Source organism: Crocodylus porosus, unplaced genomic scaffold (assembly GCF_001723895.1).
Source record: "Crocodylus porosus isolate Cpor-Errol unplaced genomic scaffold, CroPor_comp1, whole genome shotgun sequence".
Taxonomy (NCBI): domain Eukaryota; kingdom Metazoa; phylum Chordata; order Crocodylia; family Crocodylidae; genus Crocodylus; species Crocodylus porosus.
This window is the reverse complement of record NW_017728921.1, coordinates 6202386-6220694: the sequence shown is the minus strand read 5'-3', so window position 1 is coordinate 6220694 and position 18309 is coordinate 6202386. Positions and strand designations below refer to the sequence as shown.

The following is an 18309-nucleotide window of genomic DNA, read 5'->3' as shown; positions in this document are numbered from 1 at the left end:
TCCTGCCTGACACAATCACAGCTTAACAGGGAGCAGCGGATTCATTGCCGAGGCAGGTTGGCAGGCAGACTGCTAGCTGTCTGTAATGGGCTTAATACTTGGTTTAAAAGAACATCTGGCTTCATTATATGCAGCCTGCCTAGACATTTACCAGCAGGTCCCTTTCAGGAAGATAAATGAGGAGGAGGCGATGATAAATTTGAATGGCCCAGCATTAAACCTGTTTCTGTCAGGTCTCTGTGCGCGCTCGGTCCTGGAACTGCATCCATCTGCAAAAAGCAACAGCCACAAAAAAAAAAACCCAACCAACCCACCCCGAGCTGAGAAAGTGCCCTCCTTGCAAAAAAACCCCCCAAAAAACAAAAGGAAAAAGCCCCTGCAAGGAAGAGAGTGCAATAGTAATTTCTCCCATCCACGTAGGGAGAAGAATGACGACACATCTGGGGAGGATAACGACGAAAAAGAAGCCGTTGCTTCCAAAGGACGCAAAACTGCCAACAGCCAGGGCCGGCGCAAAGGCCGCATCACCCGCTCCATGGCCAACGAGGCCAACAACGAGGAGGCGGCTACCCCACAGCAGAGCGCAGAGCTGGGTACGTAAGCGGCTGCATCTGCAGGGCATGCACGGGGCCTTGGGCTGAGGGAATGGGATTTGGCTTGACCCAGCAGGGACTGGGTGCAGGGAACAGCATCGTTTCTGGGAGGGAAGCGGGAGCAGAGGTTTCTGGGAGTTTACTTTTGGTCCATCACTGATCAGTTGGCCAGCCCTTGGACACATTCCTTCCCCTTGCTGTGCCTCTGTTTCTCCATCTGGCAGACGAGGACAGAAACATGGTCCCCTGTGCTGCTCCTTGCCTTGGGCATCAGGAGCGAGGATTTTCTCCAACAACTCAGTGTTGCCCAGCAGCATTCGCCCAGCCAGATCGCTGGTGTTTCAGAGCTTCAGGCCTGTAGCTCAGTGAGGTTTAGCCTGTTTAGGGCCTTGGATAGAAAGCCCTGAAGAAAGGAAACAAGCCATTTTTAGCAAAGTGATCTCCAGGCAGGATTGTCTCTCGAGCGAGTGGCTGTTGAGTGAGAGAACATCCTTTTTTTGGAGACTGGCAGCAGTATTCCCTTTGTGTGCCAGGGGAGGATCAAGCCGTGCCTGTCCTTTGGACTGCTGTCTGTCAGGACTCCCTGCTCAGCCAGCTCTCCTCAGGAGGCAAATGCTCTGATCCTCTGCTAGGCCACCCCTGCTGTGACAGGCTGATGCGTGCTGGCAGCCTGGCTGGGAATCACCCTCTCCTCCCCCCCGGCCTGGTCCCCACTCGCTCCAAGTCCTAATGCACCTGCTCCCAGCCACCATAGCCACGTGAGGCAGCCCTGACACGGTCCGTCCTTACGGTCTCCAAAATCCGCTCTTTCCCTTCCTCGTCTTTGCAGGCACTCAGACCAATGACTCAGTGAGGGAAGGGCTGGGACAGCTGGCCTGGATGTTTCCCTTGGACTGCCTTCATATAGCTCCATGGTTGTTTTTTTTTCCTTCACAACCACCCCAAATGTTAGTTTCTCCCTATCCCATATGTCCCACGCTGTCTGTGCTTTGAGCAGCTTTTCTGATTGCCTGCCTCATTTCAAACGCCATCCCTGCAGCGCTGACTGAGGCGCGCTCCGATTTCAAATGAGCCATTTCCAAAGCTGGACCCAGCGGCCTGGACCTCAGACTGCCTGGAAGTGCCTCCCTGGTTGCATGTGAGGATGGAGGGATGCTCCCACTGAGCTCATCGGAACAAGGGACCTGATTCAAACCCATCTTGCTCTAAAACAGCACCACAGCTAGGGGTGAGCGGGCTGCAGACTCCCCTTAGGGTTAGAAAGGCATGAGACAAGGGTCCTATGTGCAGCTTAGGTCCTTGGAAATGTAATCGTATTCCCTGCCAGCCACACAGGGGCTTGCAAGCGTTAAGAAGCAGCATACAGAGAAGTACAGTAATGTATGCATATCCAGCCTGATAGATCATGCATGTCTCTCACCTACATGACAGATAGGCAGTTACTGTCCATGGGGAATTATCCATTATTGCCTTTAGATAATCAGCTGCTTATTGCCTTATTGAATTATTGTCTTGGGTACTCAGCAAAGCCTATGGCAGTATTTGCCTGCTTTTCCTGTATAGTCCCTGTAGCAAACACAAGGGTAACATGATTGAGCTGAGGTGTGATGCTGGAAAACATTTTATGGGCACCTGCTAGGCTCGTAACACCTTTACCGTGAAAGGACATTGTGAAAAAAGGAGCGGCTATACAGCCCTGAACTGGCGTAACTCACTTGAAAGCAGGGTAAAATTAGCCCAGGGTGAGACAAGGGTAAAAGTACGCCCGTGTTGGTATTGCATGTCTTCAGCTTACCCTGGGCTAGCTGTTGGCTCCAGGCAAATAGACAGTTGCCTGCTCCCTTGCCATCTAGCGGCGAAGCACTGCGTGCACGTCGCTGCTCCGGGAGAGCAGATAGCGTCTGCTGCAGAACCGGGCGTAATCTGCACCGGCGTACAAAACCCATGCAAGTACACCAGGTTGCATGTCTAGACCTTCTGCTTCTCTGTTGTGAAATTTCCTTACTAAACACTCTGTCTCAGTCATGATAAATGGTAAGTAGAAACATATCTGTTCCCCGCCCCCCCCACGCCAAACGTGGTCTAAACCCTCAACCGTGAGCTCTGCATCTTGGCATTATTTGCGTGTGGTATCGAGCACAGGTCCCTGCTCAGGTTTGTTAGATGGTGTGGAAAAAGGACTAACAGGTGCAATACCAATAAATCAGCCAGCCATCATCGCAAACAGGGAGAGGACTGTAGGCAGTGACAAATGCAGAAGGATTGATTTTACGGGCACGTTGAAGCGGCCATTAATGCGCTGTCTCCCCAATAGCACTTTAATTGAGGTTGGCTAAGAGAAATTATTGCATGTTAAACACCAATCGAAGATTCAGAAACAACCAGAAAAAAGCCCAAGTTGTGGTTTAACTGCAGCGTGCTGGAGCTCCCAGGAGACATCTGTTACATAACTGCTCAACCTCAATAAATATCATTAATCAAACCAAATAGACCACTTACTTGACATTTATTTAACATACAATAACAGTCTTATTAAAAACAAATTAAATGCCAAGTCAAACGTGTTTGGGATGCTCAGGTTAAAGAAAATAAACCTCAATGCCTTTAATTTGCCTAGGGAGGAGGGCAGGGGGGAAACTTCCTAGGTATTGATTTCCATCAAAAAGCCTCTATCAGCTGAGCTATCGCATATTGGCTGGATTTCTGTGGGGACTATTTCTAATGGAGGAAATGACCTGTAATGTCTTACAAGAGGTGGCACCTGCAGTCCTGTTCAGTCAGCTGTGAAGGAGATCCCTTTATCTTCCTCGCAGGCCCTGATACCTCACAGGTCATGGGCATCGGAGCAACGATACTTTTCCTCCTCTAGAGCCTCAGCTCCTTTTACAGCTTCTTGAAGACGCTGCCTCTCCCATCGGCAGGCTTTAACCTAACCTATCGGCCTGTTTTTTCCATTTTAAAAAGGACACTGTCAAAACATCTCTCATCACGGTTGAAATAATGCTCTGCCAGTTGTTTGGAGTAATAGTCCGCTGGCAGCCTGGACCGGAAATCTGCTTCCTTACCGAGTTGTTTTTTGCCTCTGACTCACCCACGGGTTTGTTATTGTAGGGTTTGCTCACGAGTGCCAGACTCGCCTGCAGGATTGATTTCACAATGAATGCGTTATGCAGGATGGCCGTGTTCGTGGCACCGAGCGCGTGGGTAGAGAGCGCCAGGGATTACCAGGCCAAGCTGGCACCCGCCTATGTCGGTCCTCGTGGGAAGGGTGTGGGGCCCAACCATTTCTCCTGTTGCTTTGGGGCTTTGCCTGGGACTGCTGTCCAGCCCCCTTGCACAGGCACAGAGGCGCACTCAGAGAGGTACCTGTTGGCCTGAAGGGCATCTAGCAGACAGAGCTGCCGAGGTGCGGTGCATTCGTGGTGGGCTGCCTGGAGTTTATGCCTTGTCGCTGCCTCCTCGGGTTTTACGGCTCAGTCCTTGCGTTCCAAGCATTTAACTCCCTCCCGCCTTGACCTCTCGGTTCTCTCTCTTGATTTTTCAGCTTCTTTGGAGATGAATGAAAGCTCTCGCTGGACGGAAGAAGAAATGGAAACTGCTAAAAAAGGTAGGACCGTCTTTTCTTCCCTTCTTCTTAGTCCTGCTGTGTCTAGAAAGGCAGCCAGTGCAGTCTGAGGAGGGGTGCGTTCACACAGCTTTGGTGCATGAGAATCCTAAACCTGCTGTCGTTTGCATCGCTTTTACACCTGTGCAGCTCTGGGAATCGTTCCTGGTTTAGAAGGGGAAGGGAAAACAAGCTGTCTAGGCTCTTCAGTGGTCATTGTATTTTTTTTTCCCTCCCATAAAATACAGTGACCACTACCACAAATACAGAGTTGGCAGCAATTTCAGGGTTGGCGTTTGATCTTGCACAAAAGCCTGGCTTGATTGCTCCACTGATGCCATGGAGGAAGCTTTGGTTCATGCTCTGTCTGTTGGGCACAGCAGAAAATGGTCCTCTGTCTGCCCAGGCCCGGGTGTCGGTGGAAGAGCACACAGTGGTTTGACTTCCTCTGGCTTGGGCTACGTAGCTTTAGAGTTAGCTCTTGTCACATTCTTTGTGCTTGTGGGATGTAGACCTTGGTGGTTTGACAAGCAGAAAGTAACTCTGTGTCTTAAGACAAGACCAGATGAGCGTGTAAACTCTACAGTCCCCAGATGCACCTTGGCATGCACCCGCCAATTGCATTAAGGATTTGCATGCCATCTTTGTTGCCTCCTTACCACGGCACCCTGTGGTTTCCAAAACAGGTGCTGTGGTGCCCAGATCCACTTGGTCAATCATAGAAAAGCCACAGGGCAAGGAATCCACGAGGTGTACGGGGATTCTTCTTTGAAGCCTCAAGCAAAGGGCATAGCTTGAAAGCCTGGAAGGCCACTGGCCGGAGTGGGCTTGCTCCACATACGAACACAAGAAGGGCCATACTGCATCGGACCAATGGTCCACCTAGCCCGGTATACTGTGTCTGACCCTGGCCCAAGTGAACGCTATGTAGGGAGAGCATCAAAGCAGGTATCTCTGGAGTAATCTGTGCTCTATTCAATATACACCCTGGTTATTGGTTTCAAGATGCCAGAGGAAACCTTTCCAACATCCCGTCGCTATGGCAGGGTCCGACACGGAGACTGTTTTCTGAAAATGCTGAGTGTAGCAGGTTTCCCTGGCCACTTCCCCCTCAGTTGGCTGGGCTCCAGTGCCAGCTCTTTCGCTGTTTAATTTTTTCCAAAGTCACGTCCTGTTGATCTGCTGTGGAGTCCGCAGCCAGAGACCGCTGCATCCTGCTCCAATTGCTCCAGCACCTCTGGCCTCGCGAGCATTGCAGACGTGAAATTAAAATGGAAATGAAGTTTTGGCTGGGGCCGGGAGATGCAGGCAAGGCTGTCGATAGGTCTCTGATCTGTTTGAGGTAAGCACCTGCAGGAGGGCTGCTGACAACACGGTCTGCAGATCTGGTTTCCCACGTGCTGGCACAGCCTCAGGCTCAGGTTACTTGTTAATGCAACTGCACCCAAAGGTTTGTCTCGTTCTCACTGAAGTTGTTCTGACCCCCTCTTCAAGCCCAGTGCCAGTCTCATGTACTGCTGAGTGTTACTCCCTGTAGACACAAGATTTAATAGATAGACTTTAATCAAGCTAGCTGGCCTGCTGCCAGAGGCTGGGATTAGCTGGAGCTCAACAGTGCAATTCTTTTGTAAGGGCTGTTAGGAGCCACCCGCCACTTTTGATTCACCACCTGGCTACAGAAAGTGCTTCCTTGGCATTTGTGCCTCAGGGTGGAGCTACTAGCACGGAAGAGCCCTGGAACCACCCAGTGAGCCAGTGAGGAGGTTGAATTGGGGGAATTAAATAGCTCAGCATCCTGTGGGGGTGAGGATGGAGCATGGAGTGCAGCCTGTCTGGGCCGCGCACCCCTTCACCTGCATAGGGTCCTGGGGATGACCTTTTCCCCCCTTGGTGCTAACTTGTGAGGTCCGAGGTCCCCACCCCAGGTATATGCAGAGATGGCAAAGTCCTGTTTTGCCAAGACCTGGCCTGTTCCACGAGGCTGTTTGGCCTGGTTTCCACTGGCACTTCCAACGGCTGGTCCATGATGCTTTCTTCTTCGGCCTGCAGCCGGCTGGCACTCAGCAAATGCCACTTGCAAGTGCTGGGTATATAGGTCAGATATGGACTTACGCTGTAAGTCTCTTCCGGCTGCCATCCATGCAGCCACACTGATCAGGACTTGATCCTGAGGCTGCCCAGGGATGCTCCAAGGAGGATGCTGTGCATGGAAAGAGAGAATACAGGGGCGTATGGCACTATTAAACTTAACTAGGGGTGCACCAACCCAGCAAGAGGAAAAGTTTGACTTCGTGACTTCTATCATGCAATAAACTTTGGTTCAAGTGTCTGTGAAAACATGCTGAGATTGGCACGATTACGGGATACTGTGTTTTTTGATATAGTCTGCTTTCGTTCTGACTGGGTTTAAAGATAGAAAGCAGAAAGGTTTGCTTTCTGTGGTTGCTCCGGGATGTACCTGATTTCCTTTTCCACTTGACGATGCCCAGACTGGCTCCGACCCCAGCCGGGTTGTCATGGCAGATGCGTTATCCCGCCCAAGTCCTGCGTACCCGTTCTGGGAAGGGCACTGCTTGGCGAAGGGTGCAGCTGCAGACAGCAGTGTGGGCACAAGAGCCAGTAGGCATCACCTGCCCAGGAATGAATTTTGGTTGGAATTTGAGGAAGGTGGTTTCTCACCTTCAGGGGACGGGAGGTCCTGGCACTGCCTGCCGGTAGGAGCAGCGGGGGCTAGATGGAGCCTGTGATAGCAAGGGATTGAACACATTTGTTGCCTTTGATGGCAAGGAATTGAACTCAAGAGAATCCCTTCCAGCCCTTTGTCCCTCAGCAGGGACTCATCGCTGCGCAAGATGCAGATCTGGGTTTCCCCTGCAGCTTTTGCAAGTGGTTTTGCTTTGACAAGGACCTGCATAAAAAACAGGATCTTCTTACTCAACCCTGTCCTTCAGCGCGCTTTCTTGAGACTCAGCTCTGCTGACTCGAGTGACTAAAACGTGCTTTGCCTGCTTCTCTCTCCATGTGCTCAGCCAGGCTGGGAGTGAGGGGGCTTGGATCTGGCCTATGCAAATGCAGGGACAGTAATGGATTGGCACAGGTGTGCAGAGGCTGTGCAGGTGTCCCCGACGGCATTGTGTGGGCTGCAGAGACCTTCACCCAGGGGATTATGCACAGGCAGGAAAAACCCCACATGGTTCTTTGGTTACCAGGACTGAGAAGCCAGAACAGGGTCAAGTTCATCAAATAGTAAATCCCCTAAAACATGCTGTTAAAGGGGGATTCGAAACCATCCACGAGCCGGTGCCCAATTCAGCAAAGAGTTTCAGCTAAGCCATGGCTGGGGGCAGGGAGGGAAGGGGAATTTTCAGAAAAACAGAAACCTTTTGGTTTGACATGTATTGTTAAATGAAACCTTTCAGCCCTCCATTTCCAAATGGACTGTTTTTGGGGGGGGGGTTCTTTTTTTTGTAAAGTGTTCGGAGGATTAAAGTAGCTGGGGGAGGAGGAATCCTTTTGGGTTGCCAGGAAACATTTTATTTGCCGTCAAGTGAAAGTGGTCTGTTGTTTTGTCAAAATAGATTCATTTGGGGCTAATTGTTCTTTTCTTATTGGCTGTATCCATGGCTCTCAGAGCCACGCTCTGCACCGGTTACCCAGCGCACCTGTCACAGGGAAAATCAGGGAGATGATAAAGGCCCCAAGATGTCCTCTTTATGCAGTCACCGTGCCTTCCCTCCTCTCTGCTTTGCAGCATGCTTTTGAACTGACACATCAACAGCTAGTAGAACCGTAAAGCCCTGTCGGGTTGGGTGCGGAGTAAGCCTGCAAGCCCCGCGGGGCCAGGCGGCAGCATCCTTGGACACCGCGCTGCTGGGTGCCAGCTGCCTCCCGAACCAGAAGCGTTTGTAGCCACCGTCACACAGCACAGCAGACAAGCGCGTTAGCACAGACGCGCGGCAGCGCCTGCCGGACCTGGTTATGCCGGAGTTAGCCTGTGAGGGAGCAGCGCGGCGTGCTCGAGGCCAGGTTGCGTAGACCTGCCTGTTGCCACGGCCAGGCAACTTGGCCATTGCCCCCGCTGCAGAGAGGACTCCTCCCCCCCGCCAGGTTTGAGCTTGCTTTTTTCCAGGCTGATTTGAAAGGAAACTAGGAAAAGGAACCAGCGCACTCCTCCTCTGTCAGCCCAGCACCGCAGCCGTGTTGGCCAGGAAGCCGGCAGGAGGGGGTGGGGTATTGGAGCAGGACCTGTGTGCAAAGCTCCTTGGGGGCACCTCGCACTCAGGCCCTAGGAGCGGGTGTCCACACCAAGCGCCGTCCAGCCAGCCGCCCTCTCATCCGCAGAGCTGCTGGGATCTGCTGTATAGCCTGTGCGCTTACCCTCCCGCGAACGGGCAGTGGCGCCTTTGCCCCACAGCTCGTGTGAAGCACCTCGCATAGAAAGCAGCACAAAGAGCAGGAGGTGAACTGAATGAGGCAGCTCTGCCCCCTGCACAGACAGCCTGCGTCACCAGGTACCTGGGGCAGCAATCGGGTGCTAAAGCCTATTCATTCCCCCTGGGGGGGGGCATTTGGGCTAACTGCCATGGAGTACCCATCCCTCGGACACCGTGTCTCTGGGAAGCATCACGTAGGGCATGTTTCCCAGACAGCCTGGTCCTGGCTCTTCCTGGAGCAGGGGGAGCTCCACGTTTCGGGAGCGACGCTGGCTTGTTCGTGGTGCTGCTGTGGCCAAATTCATCAGCCGGAGGACTGGGAGCTTGCTAGCGTGCCGCATTCACCCCAGGACCCTGCAGAAGCTCCCTCCTCTCTGCATGAGCTCCCATCCCGATGTGGTCCAGAGAGACCCCTCAATGCCCAGCCTTTCGCCACTGGCTAAAGGTCTGAGCTCAAGTCCTGCAATCCAGAGGCAGGTCCAGGGCTAAGCACTTGGCCTGTTTTACTACCAGCCAGGCCACAGTGTTCCTCCCCAGAACAGGGCATCCCAAAATTTGGGTCCGCTTCCATGCAGGGGTTGACCCAGCGCCCTGTGCCTCCAACCCCTCGTCTCCTGCTGGCCGAGGCTTTCCCCTGCACGCAGCATTTGTGCAGCGCCCTGCGCGGGGTCGTGCCACTCGACCAGGGCCGCTGGCTTCCCCTGTCCCGCAGAGCCGCTCTCTCCGTATCACAGTTGGCTGGTTGTCATGGCACGCCTCTTGGCGAGGCGGCACAGAAACCCTGGGATTTGTTTAGCGAGTGTCAGAACGTGAAACACAAAAGGCCTGTCACAGGGAGCGGGCTGGTAATTGCTGTAATTTCCAGCCTACGTTTTAATTTCCAACACTATTCCCCCACCTCCAGCAATAAGGTAGCAGGAATAGTATCTCAACCAGGTGAAGAAACCGAGCCGGGTTACGCTGCCGCAGCCGCTTCGTCTTTCCTCCGTGGTAATCCCTGAAATGAGAATTCGCGTTTCCCCAAAGTGGAGGGCGGGGGTGGAGGGAAAGGACTTTTTGTCAGAGCAGGGACACAAGAGGCAGAATTCGTGTCTTCTCCGAAAGGTCAGAGGCCGAGAGGACCTTTCCCGCGGCAGGCAGCAAGGGACAACCGGTGGGTTCAGAGGCTGAAGTGCGCCAAGGGTGGGGGGGAGGCAAAGTCTCAAAAGTTAGGGGCACAAAGGTCTGTGTTTTCTTGACGGAGGGTGTCGTGCATGGAAAACGGCTGTCACGGGGCTCCTTGCGCTCTGCTCGACACGGCTGTGTAACGAAGCAGCCCATTTGGGTCGGGGAAAGGCTCGCAAGGTGACTGTCAGCCATGAGAAAGCGTTAGCACGCCCAGGTCCCCAAAGGTGCCTTCTGTCCGGAGAGACCCACGCGGTCCGGTTTACTGCGCATCATCGTCAGGAGAAAAACAGCCAAGCAAACGGAAAGGCGAGTTCCTCGGTCGTCCAAGTGAACCTCATCGTCCCAGGGGGGAATTTGCGTCGAACCATGCCAAGGCAGAGCGGCTTGCCTCCCCGCGCCAGTTGGGGAGATCGTATCGGGATGTGAACGCTGGCCCGGTCCCCTGGCACAACAATCCTTCTCCCAGCAAGTGCCAGGCAGCTCGAAGAGATTTCTCTTTGTGCTTGTGGAAGGAGCTTGGTTGCAAGTCTCCTTGGCAGCAGTAGGTCGCCTTCCAGGCATGCTCATCGTGGAAGCGAGAGCTCTAGCTGGAGCAGAAAGCTTGCAGGAACCGGCTGGTTCCCCAAGCTGTTTCTTCCAAGAAGAGCGAGCGTTACCAGACAGCACAGGTCACAGGCAGAGCGAGCCGTTCTGCCTGCCCGTGGGACCGCTGTGGACCAGCCGTGGCGCGAGGTGTCCCCGAAGCTTTCCTTGCCGCGGGGTCCAGACGTGTGAGCTATTCCAGGCTTCGCCACCCACTCGCCCCACGACCTTGGATAAGTCCCTAACGTCCTGCGTGCCTCCGGGCTCCCCCTCCGCTCCTGAAGCGGATTCCCACACGCCATACCGAGCACCGCGCGGACCGAAGCTGTCCCGAAGTGCAGCCGCGTGCCTCGGGGAGCACCGCCGCCCATCAGCGCAAGGCACTTCAGCTTGCATCGTGCAAGGCCGGACGGGCCATACACGGCCATAGGCCCAGGCTTTTCCAGTAACGCCCCGTCCCCTCGGACACCACGTGGTTGGGCGTGCCACCGGTCGGGCCAGGGTCGGGACGGTGGCCATCCGCGCCAGGAAGCGGGGCCTGCCGCGGGCTCCTGTACAGCTCTGGGGATGAGATCACTTTGTATTGCAACCTCTGCCTCTCAGTCCATCTGAGCTCCTGTTAAGGGACCCCTTTTATGGGCTCGCTCGCACGCTTTCCAAGAGGCGAGAGCTGGGTGGAGCGGGGGCAGCCGCTCCGGGAGCCGAAGGAGAAACCCCCTGAAACGCCTGCGAGCCGAGGGAGTGGGGATTAAAGCCTCCCCTCCTCACCGCGCTGCCCCTTGGCTCTCGCGCGGGCCGGCTGCACTCGACAGCGCCTCTCGGCGCCGCGCTCCGCTCCGCTCCGCTCCCTTCCTGCCGCGCCGCGCCGCGCCGCGCCGGCCTCGTTTGACACCCACCAGGAGGCGGCTCCTACGCGCCCCCACCTCCAGGCCCCCGGCCCGCGACGGCTCCCCGCTGCGGGAGCTCGCCGCACGTGCCAAGCGTCCTGCCAGTGCCGGCCCACCACGTGCTGGTCCGGCGCTGTCCTCCGCCGGCTCTCCCCGAGACCCTCGCCCGGCCGAGGCGCGAGCGACCTTCGGGTCGCGGCCCTCGCCAAGCGGGCCGGCGAAAGAAAAGCTCCTTTGAGTCGGCTCAGAGCGGAGGAAACTGCTAAGCCGAGCTTTGTGTGCCTGGATCGCTCCCCCTGCTGTTGGCGTTCAGACGAGAGCGAGGGAGACAGAAAGTGAGAGAGAGAAAGGAAGTGAGTGCCAAGTTGGCCGCACCCCTTGTCAGCTTGGGTCAGTGCCATGCTCGTTATTAATGCTCTGTCTAGAGGTCACATTCAGACGAAATGAGCCTCTGGGTCAGCCAGAGGAAAAGATTAGCGCTCGCTCGCTGCTCCGCCACAGCGCGACGGCACCAGCCCTGCGCGGGCAGAAGCGGGGCTGCGGGGCTCCGTGCCCGCCGTGGGTGATCCTGGTTTTGGGGGGGAGCGCCTCCTGAAACGGCCCGGCCTCGCCTCCCGCCGCGCCCCGCGCCGCTGAGCAGGGAGGGCGGCGAGGGAGACTTCGATCCACCTTAACAAACCCCGCTCCAGACAGCTGGAAACCTCCGAGGAGGGGACGCGCGGCTGGCTCGCCAGCTCGACTGGAGGTAGAGCGCCGAGCCCGGAGCATGCCTTCCCACCAACTTCTCGCATCGGGGTCAGGAGGCTCCCGCGTGTGCGACCCCGCTCCGCGCCCCACGGCGGGGGCTGCCCAGGCTGCCGGGGGCTCCGAGCAGCCAGGGCTGCAAGGCTTTTAAAGGACCGGCTCTCCCGTTCGGGGGTTTTCGTGGGCTGGGTTTTTTTCCTCTCGCTCGCTCTCTTTCTTTGCCTGCCGCGAGAGAGCGAAAGCAAAATGCACGGGAGAAGGCGCGCGCGGAGAACTCCCGGCGCTTCGTAAGCGATTGATCTGCCTCGCGTGGCTTATTGAAGGAGGGCTCTCCCCGCTCCAGTCCGACCTGCCTGCCGTATGCTTCGAGCCGACTTGCTGACAGGTGAAGCTAGACCGGGAGAATGTAAGTACAGCCCGAGGGCAGAGAGGAAATAGCCAGCTTCTGGGGCTAGGGTTGGGGGGGGAGCGCGTGCACGCTCGTGTGTGTGTGTGTGTGTGTGTGTGTGTGTGTGCGTGCGCCCGCCCGCTGAAGTGCGCACATCTGCGAGCCGTTTCCCCGAAGCCAGGGAACGCGGCAGATCTGGTTGTTGACTCAGTCGTAGTTTCACTTGTGATATTAAATGGATGCGTGTGTTCTGCCAGGGGCAGACCCGAGCCCGTCCGTTCGCCGCGACGGGTCACGGGCTGCCGGGGGGTCACGTTGAAATGCATGCGCGCGGAGCAAAAGGGGGGAGATCAGAGGCTACGCCGGCGCGAAGCAGAGCCTTGCCAGGACCTGGTAAAGGGAGTTTTTTGTATCGGCAAGAGCCAGGGCGTCTCCTCCCAGCCTCTAGCAGATAATTACAGTTTTGGGAAGCAGGTGTTGCTGTTTTGCTTTCTCTCCCGTGAAGATAAGGGCGTCTGCGCTCGCTGGTTCGGTCCTGCAGGGGACGGTCAGTCCGTGCTTTGGAAACACACGGCCTCGCCTCCTAACGCAGGACCAGGCATCAGCCCCATGCGCGGGCAGCGTCCAGGCTGTGACGGTGGGAGGGCCGGGGGCTCGGCACGCTTTTCCCCGTAGGCCTCGAGGCGAAGGCTCCCGAGGAGCCGAGCCCGAGTGGGCTTCAGCCCAGCCCCATGATCGGGGAAGACGCATAAAAGAGCTGGTGCACAGTCAACCCAGCAGGAGAAGGGGCAGCAGGGAGCTGGCCTGACCGGTTACACACAGACGGGAAAGGTCACGCTGCACTTGGAAACGTTGGAGCAAGCAGAAAAAGGTCTCGGTGGAAGACCCCGTCCTCCTGCCCCCCGCTCAGCTGTGGCTGTCGCAAATGCCAGCCTGTCGTCCCCCCCTCCCCTGCCCCGCGCAGCTCCAGCGAAACGCCTGCCGTCCAGGGAGCCCCGACTGCAGCGGCTGCAGGACTTATTAGGCATATGAGAGGCCCTTGCCCGAGCGATGGGTAATTACAGCCCCATCTGGCACACGTGGGATCCGGTCACCGGCAGAGCAGCGAAGGAGCAGGTTGATTGATTCGTTTGTGTCGGAGGCGCTCGGTGGGTCACGAGGCATCGGGGAGGGGAGGGGAGGGATCTCCGGCTTTGCTCTCCCCGGGGCGGGCAGCGAGAGGCTTGTAAGACGGCAACCGCTGAGATCCTGTGTTTGAATGGAACAGGGCGCTCGACGGCAGCCCACTTCTTCGCTCCTGCGACGGTGCGAACTTTACCTCTTTCGTTTCCTGCCTGCGTCGGGCTCCGCCCCGAGTTTGTTTTATTCCTGGGCCTTCGGCCAAGGGGCGTCTCGGACATGAGGAGCTGCAATCTGCCACGGGGCTGGGGGCAGCAAGCTGGGCTCCCTGCACCCCAGCCGTCTCGGGGGCCGGAAGGCTGGCGCCAGCGGTCCTTCAGCTACGCAGATCCCCCACCCCGACCCGGGGCACGGGTTCCTGCTCCCCCGGCCCCGGCTCCGGGCCTGGGAGTGTAGTTGCTCCAGTGCGTTTGCCCGGAGGCCAGGTATTACCTCGTCGGGGATCTTTTTGCCTTAAATGGTGACATTTGGCTTCACAATCCAGCGGGCAGGCCCTACCCACAAGTAGCGCCATGCTTGCAGGGGGGCAAGGGAGGTGGCAGCGGGGATGCTCTTCACCCCCAGGGTGCAGGGGCCTGTGAGGGGCGCTGGACCAGGCAAGCCAGGCCAGATGCTCTGTCCGATGATCGGGCCGTGGCCTGCTGGTGCTGACGATGCCTCTTTCCCCCGTGGGGCTTTGGAGGCGGCGGGCCCGCCTGCCACGTACGCCAGGCGTGTTCGGAAGAGCACAGACAATGGCAGGCAAGGAGTAAGGGAAAGTTGGAGCAGAGTCAACGCTGCGAGGGCTGATCCCGGCCCAACCTGACTGCACAGCACGGAGCCAGCTGGAGCGGAGTTACCTGGCTCGATGTGCAACCTGATGGCAGCTGCGTAGCAACCCCAGCCCCGCCTGGCAATGGAGCCGAGGCACCAGGCATGCGTGGCGCAGGAGCATGCCTTAAAGGGGTAGATACCGAGGCTGCTGCGCGGGGCAAAGGATGTCTCCAGGCAGGGCAGTCTGGCACATGGAAAGGACACGGGCGTTTGTGTGTGGAGGTGTTGATTTGTTCAGCTGTATCAGCCTTGCTTTGTTCGGCTGTATCGGAGCCCCGGGGGGGATAGAGCAGGGACTCGGGTCCTTGCTGCCCTGCTCAGGAGCGTAAAGGCCACAGGTCACTGGAGAGATGACTGCCCCGTGGCACCTCTCCTCCAAGCTCCTGCTCCCAGGGTGAGCTCAGCCACTCTCTGGGTTCATGGAGGAGGTGGCATTTCTTCTGCCCTTGCTGCATTTGGCCTGCAGTCCCCTCTCCCCACCCTATACCCAACCTGCACCCTCGCCTTGGGAATCCATCGCCTTGCCGCCCTCTCGTCCCTCCATGGTGTCATCAGCCACGTGCTCACAACGTGAGCGTCTGTCTCCATCCCGCACTTCTGTGCCTGAACGTCCCTCTGTGCTGGAGGGGCTGTGCCCGTCTCTGTCCCGTGCCCCACTTGGGTGGACTAGGGACCCTGACGAGCCTTGCTCCGAGGAGTGACAGAGCCATGGGTGAGGCAAGGACGCGGGATTCGGGGTGACTCCACCATCGAATCGGTCTTTGGGAAGCCACTTGGTCCTTGCTCTGCGTCTTGGGTTCTCCTTCCACGTCATGAGGAAGGAGCACCCCCCAGCCTCAAGGGAAAGCACGTGCAAGGTGGGAGGCCTAGTAGTCTGAGGATGAGCCACTGCCATCCTCTGCACCCACTTGCCCACTCTGGCTGTGCGCCACCCCTCCAGGCTTCCCCGGCTGCTCCGCCTGTCTGGAGTCGTCAGCCCCTGGCATAGTGCCCCTGAACATTTCCTCTTGCTCACGAGCCCGCTGTCGGCGCTGGTGCCCTCCCCACAGTGATGCGAGTCACCTGGGCCAACGCTCTGCCACCTCCACATTGCACTCGCATCTCGGGTCCGTCTCTGCACGTGCTTCCAGCTTGCCCCCCAGCCCAACTGAGAGCTGCGGGCTCCAGCTCTCTTGAGCTTTATGTCTCTGGTGTCAGTGCCCCATGAAGGCCTGCTCTCCCTCTCCCAGCGGGGTGGAGAGCTGGCTGTTGTTGGGCAGCCCTGCTGCAGGAGGCTTCGTTCCCCAAGGCTGTAGGCCTGATGCCTTTCCCCTGGAGAGAAAAACAGGCTGCTCTCCACCATCCCCTTGGCCACAGAAGCCTTCCAGACAGATGCTGGTGGCCATATTGTTTCTGCGGCATTGGGTTTGCACATGGGGTGTTGCCCGGCCTGGGTGAATGAACAATGCTGCCCTTGTGCAAGTTTATCTGGTTTCAAACCTCCTAATTTCCCCCCTTCTTTTCTTGTTTTTCTTTTCTTCCTGGCTGAAGGTCTCCTTGAACATGGGCGGAATTGGTCTGCCATTGCCAGGATGGTGGGCTCCAAGACCGTGTCGCAGTGCAAAAACTTCTACTTCAACTACAAGAAAAGACAGAACCTGGACGAGATCCTACAGCAGCACAAACTAAAAATGGTAAGCATCCCGCCTCAGCCCACTCGGAGTGCCACAGATATTTCCCGGCAAACAGAGCTCCTGGCGTTCCCAACTCGGGAGGGAAGGTTTTCTTTTTTTCTTTTTCTCTCCTTGTAGGACGTGCCTCGATTAAAACCATGGAGCCCAGGCTTCATGTGATAGTTTAGAACAAGTAACAAGAGCGTTTGTCCTTCGGCTCATGGTATTTTACCAGGGAGTGGGGCAGAATAATGTGATTTCAGACAGGAGTGAGATTCTTGCTAAGACAAAGCATGCAATGGCAGTGTGTCCAGGGACTGGGCCAGAGTGTGCTCTCAGTTTGCAGGTGTGTAAAATCCTGTGAAGCCAGAAGGTTTGTACTGATTTATCACCCCAGCACCAGAGACAAGAGCAGGGCCTCGTAATTCGGCACGTTTCCGTTGAAACCTTTGCCTAGCCTATACCCCACGGTATAGCGCCAAGTATAAACAGGTGAATGGTGAGCGGACCAGGAAAAGATTAAAGGTGGGGGTTCATCGTGAGCTTTTTAGGCTATTGGAAGGAAGAGAGAACAAACGGTTGGCATATCCAGAGGCCAGCACAGTCTGATAACAAGCTGGGGCTCTGACCTGACACTGCTCTCCTGATCCCACCTGTGACCATGGGCAAATCACTTAACCTTTGTCTCCCCGCTGGTAGAATGTGAAGACTAACGCTTCCCCCGCTCCAAAGGCCGAGGGAATGAATGAGCTGGTGCACTAGGAATGCGCTGTAGCAATGCTGTGCACTGCGACAGGACTACTAAGCCTTGTCAGTGTTACTTCACTGGCAGAGTACCCTGGGTACCGAGCTTCCCAGCTAATAGAATTCACATGGCTGAAGCCCCAAGGGGCGCTTTGAAAATGCAAGGGGCAGTGTTCAACACAGGAATCTCCCCAGCAAGCTATTGCAACACGAGTAAAAAGAAAGAGAGGAAAACCGTGAATGACTCACCCAGGAATTTAATATCCTAGTCTGTCTATAGGAATGAGAAATTGAGAGGACATTGGTGATTCGTCTTATTAATTCTCCAATGACTGAGACACTCGTGCGCTCCACGTCTCACTTGATTGTTTTAGAAACAAGGCAGAAAAGCCATACCAAGATCAACAGCAAAAAAAAATTACTGAGAATGGAGTGACACTCCCCCTCTCCGCCCCCCAAATAGCAGAACATTATTTGACAAAGATATCGTGTTCGTTACTGGGGAGAATCTGAAATAAGATCCTGCAGCTCAGTCGGTAATGGAATCAGAGTTGCGTATTTGTATTTACTCTGCTTCCTAACGTTACAGAAATTATACTGCAAGAGCACTTTTCTGCAGAGCCCAATTTTCCCTGCATCCGCTTCTCCGAGGTAGTAGCTAGACTCCTCCGTTCTAATTGTTCACAATTTATATCATCAGCATCATTCTATTTTTTTCGAGCATTCGCGGTTGTGGAATTTGGGTTTTGTGTAAGAACAATGACTGCTCAGCTGTTATTTTTTGTGCTCTATTGTTTTATAGCAACAGCAGATGCCAGAAGGCTGAATAAAATAACAGAACAACTGAGACAAAATTGCCGTAGACTTTTCCTTCTGATTCCTAAATATATTCATAAATGGACCAGAGCTCCTAATCGTTTCCTATGTAGAGTCTGTGCATGTCAAAGGCAACCTTGACCTCCTTCAAGGATAAGCAGTGGGTGATCAGGCAGAGATATCATCAGGTGATTTCACTATGAAGCGCCTGACTTCTTTCATGCCCTCAATGTCTGCACCGACTACTGATTCCCATGCAGATAATGTGCAAGGAAACAGAGCGACTCTGTTTGTCCCCAGATTTGCTAGAAGGTTGGTTAAGGAGGTTGAGCTCAATTAATCGGGCTTGGTCATTTCTAAAAGGCAACTCCCGCTCTGTCTGCCAGCCCTTTCTCCTAGGCGAGGTTGCGTCACTGATGTGCCTTGGGTTTTGTGCCTAGGCTCACTAGGGTGCCTCAGCTAAGCCTGCAGCTGAACCGCCACACAGCGCTGATAGACCCCTGTGCTCATTGCTTGGCACAGCCAGCGCCGGGGCGTGGTTTTGAATTGCAGCTGTATGAAATGCACAGTTTCACTCGCTGGCTTCAGGTGCACTTCAGTTCGAGTGAGAGGGACCTGCTCAAGTGGAGAGCTTAAAAGTCAACCCCAGGGACTTCCACAGACCAAAACTGTAGCAAAGGCTTGCATGGAGCTTTGTGTTCTGGTTC

At 55.7% G+C, this 18309-nt stretch overlaps 1 protein-coding gene across 28 annotated transcripts in view; it reads left to right on the top strand.

The window, feature by feature from the left end:
- NCOR2 (nuclear receptor corepressor 2) overlaps window positions 1-18309 on the top strand; it is a 331634-nt gene that overhangs the window by 239923 nt on the left and 73402 nt on the right. For all 28 annotated transcript variants that reach the window (XM_019538935.1, XM_019538934.1, XM_019538936.1 and 25 more), the window contains 3 exons: window positions 421-593; window positions 4138-4200; window positions 15921-16063. In XM_019538935.1, the coding sequence (XP_019394480.1) occupies window positions 421-593; window positions 4138-4200; window positions 15921-16063 (379 nt within the window). The remainder of the gene's footprint in view (window positions 1-420; window positions 594-4137; window positions 4201-15920; window positions 16064-18309) is intronic.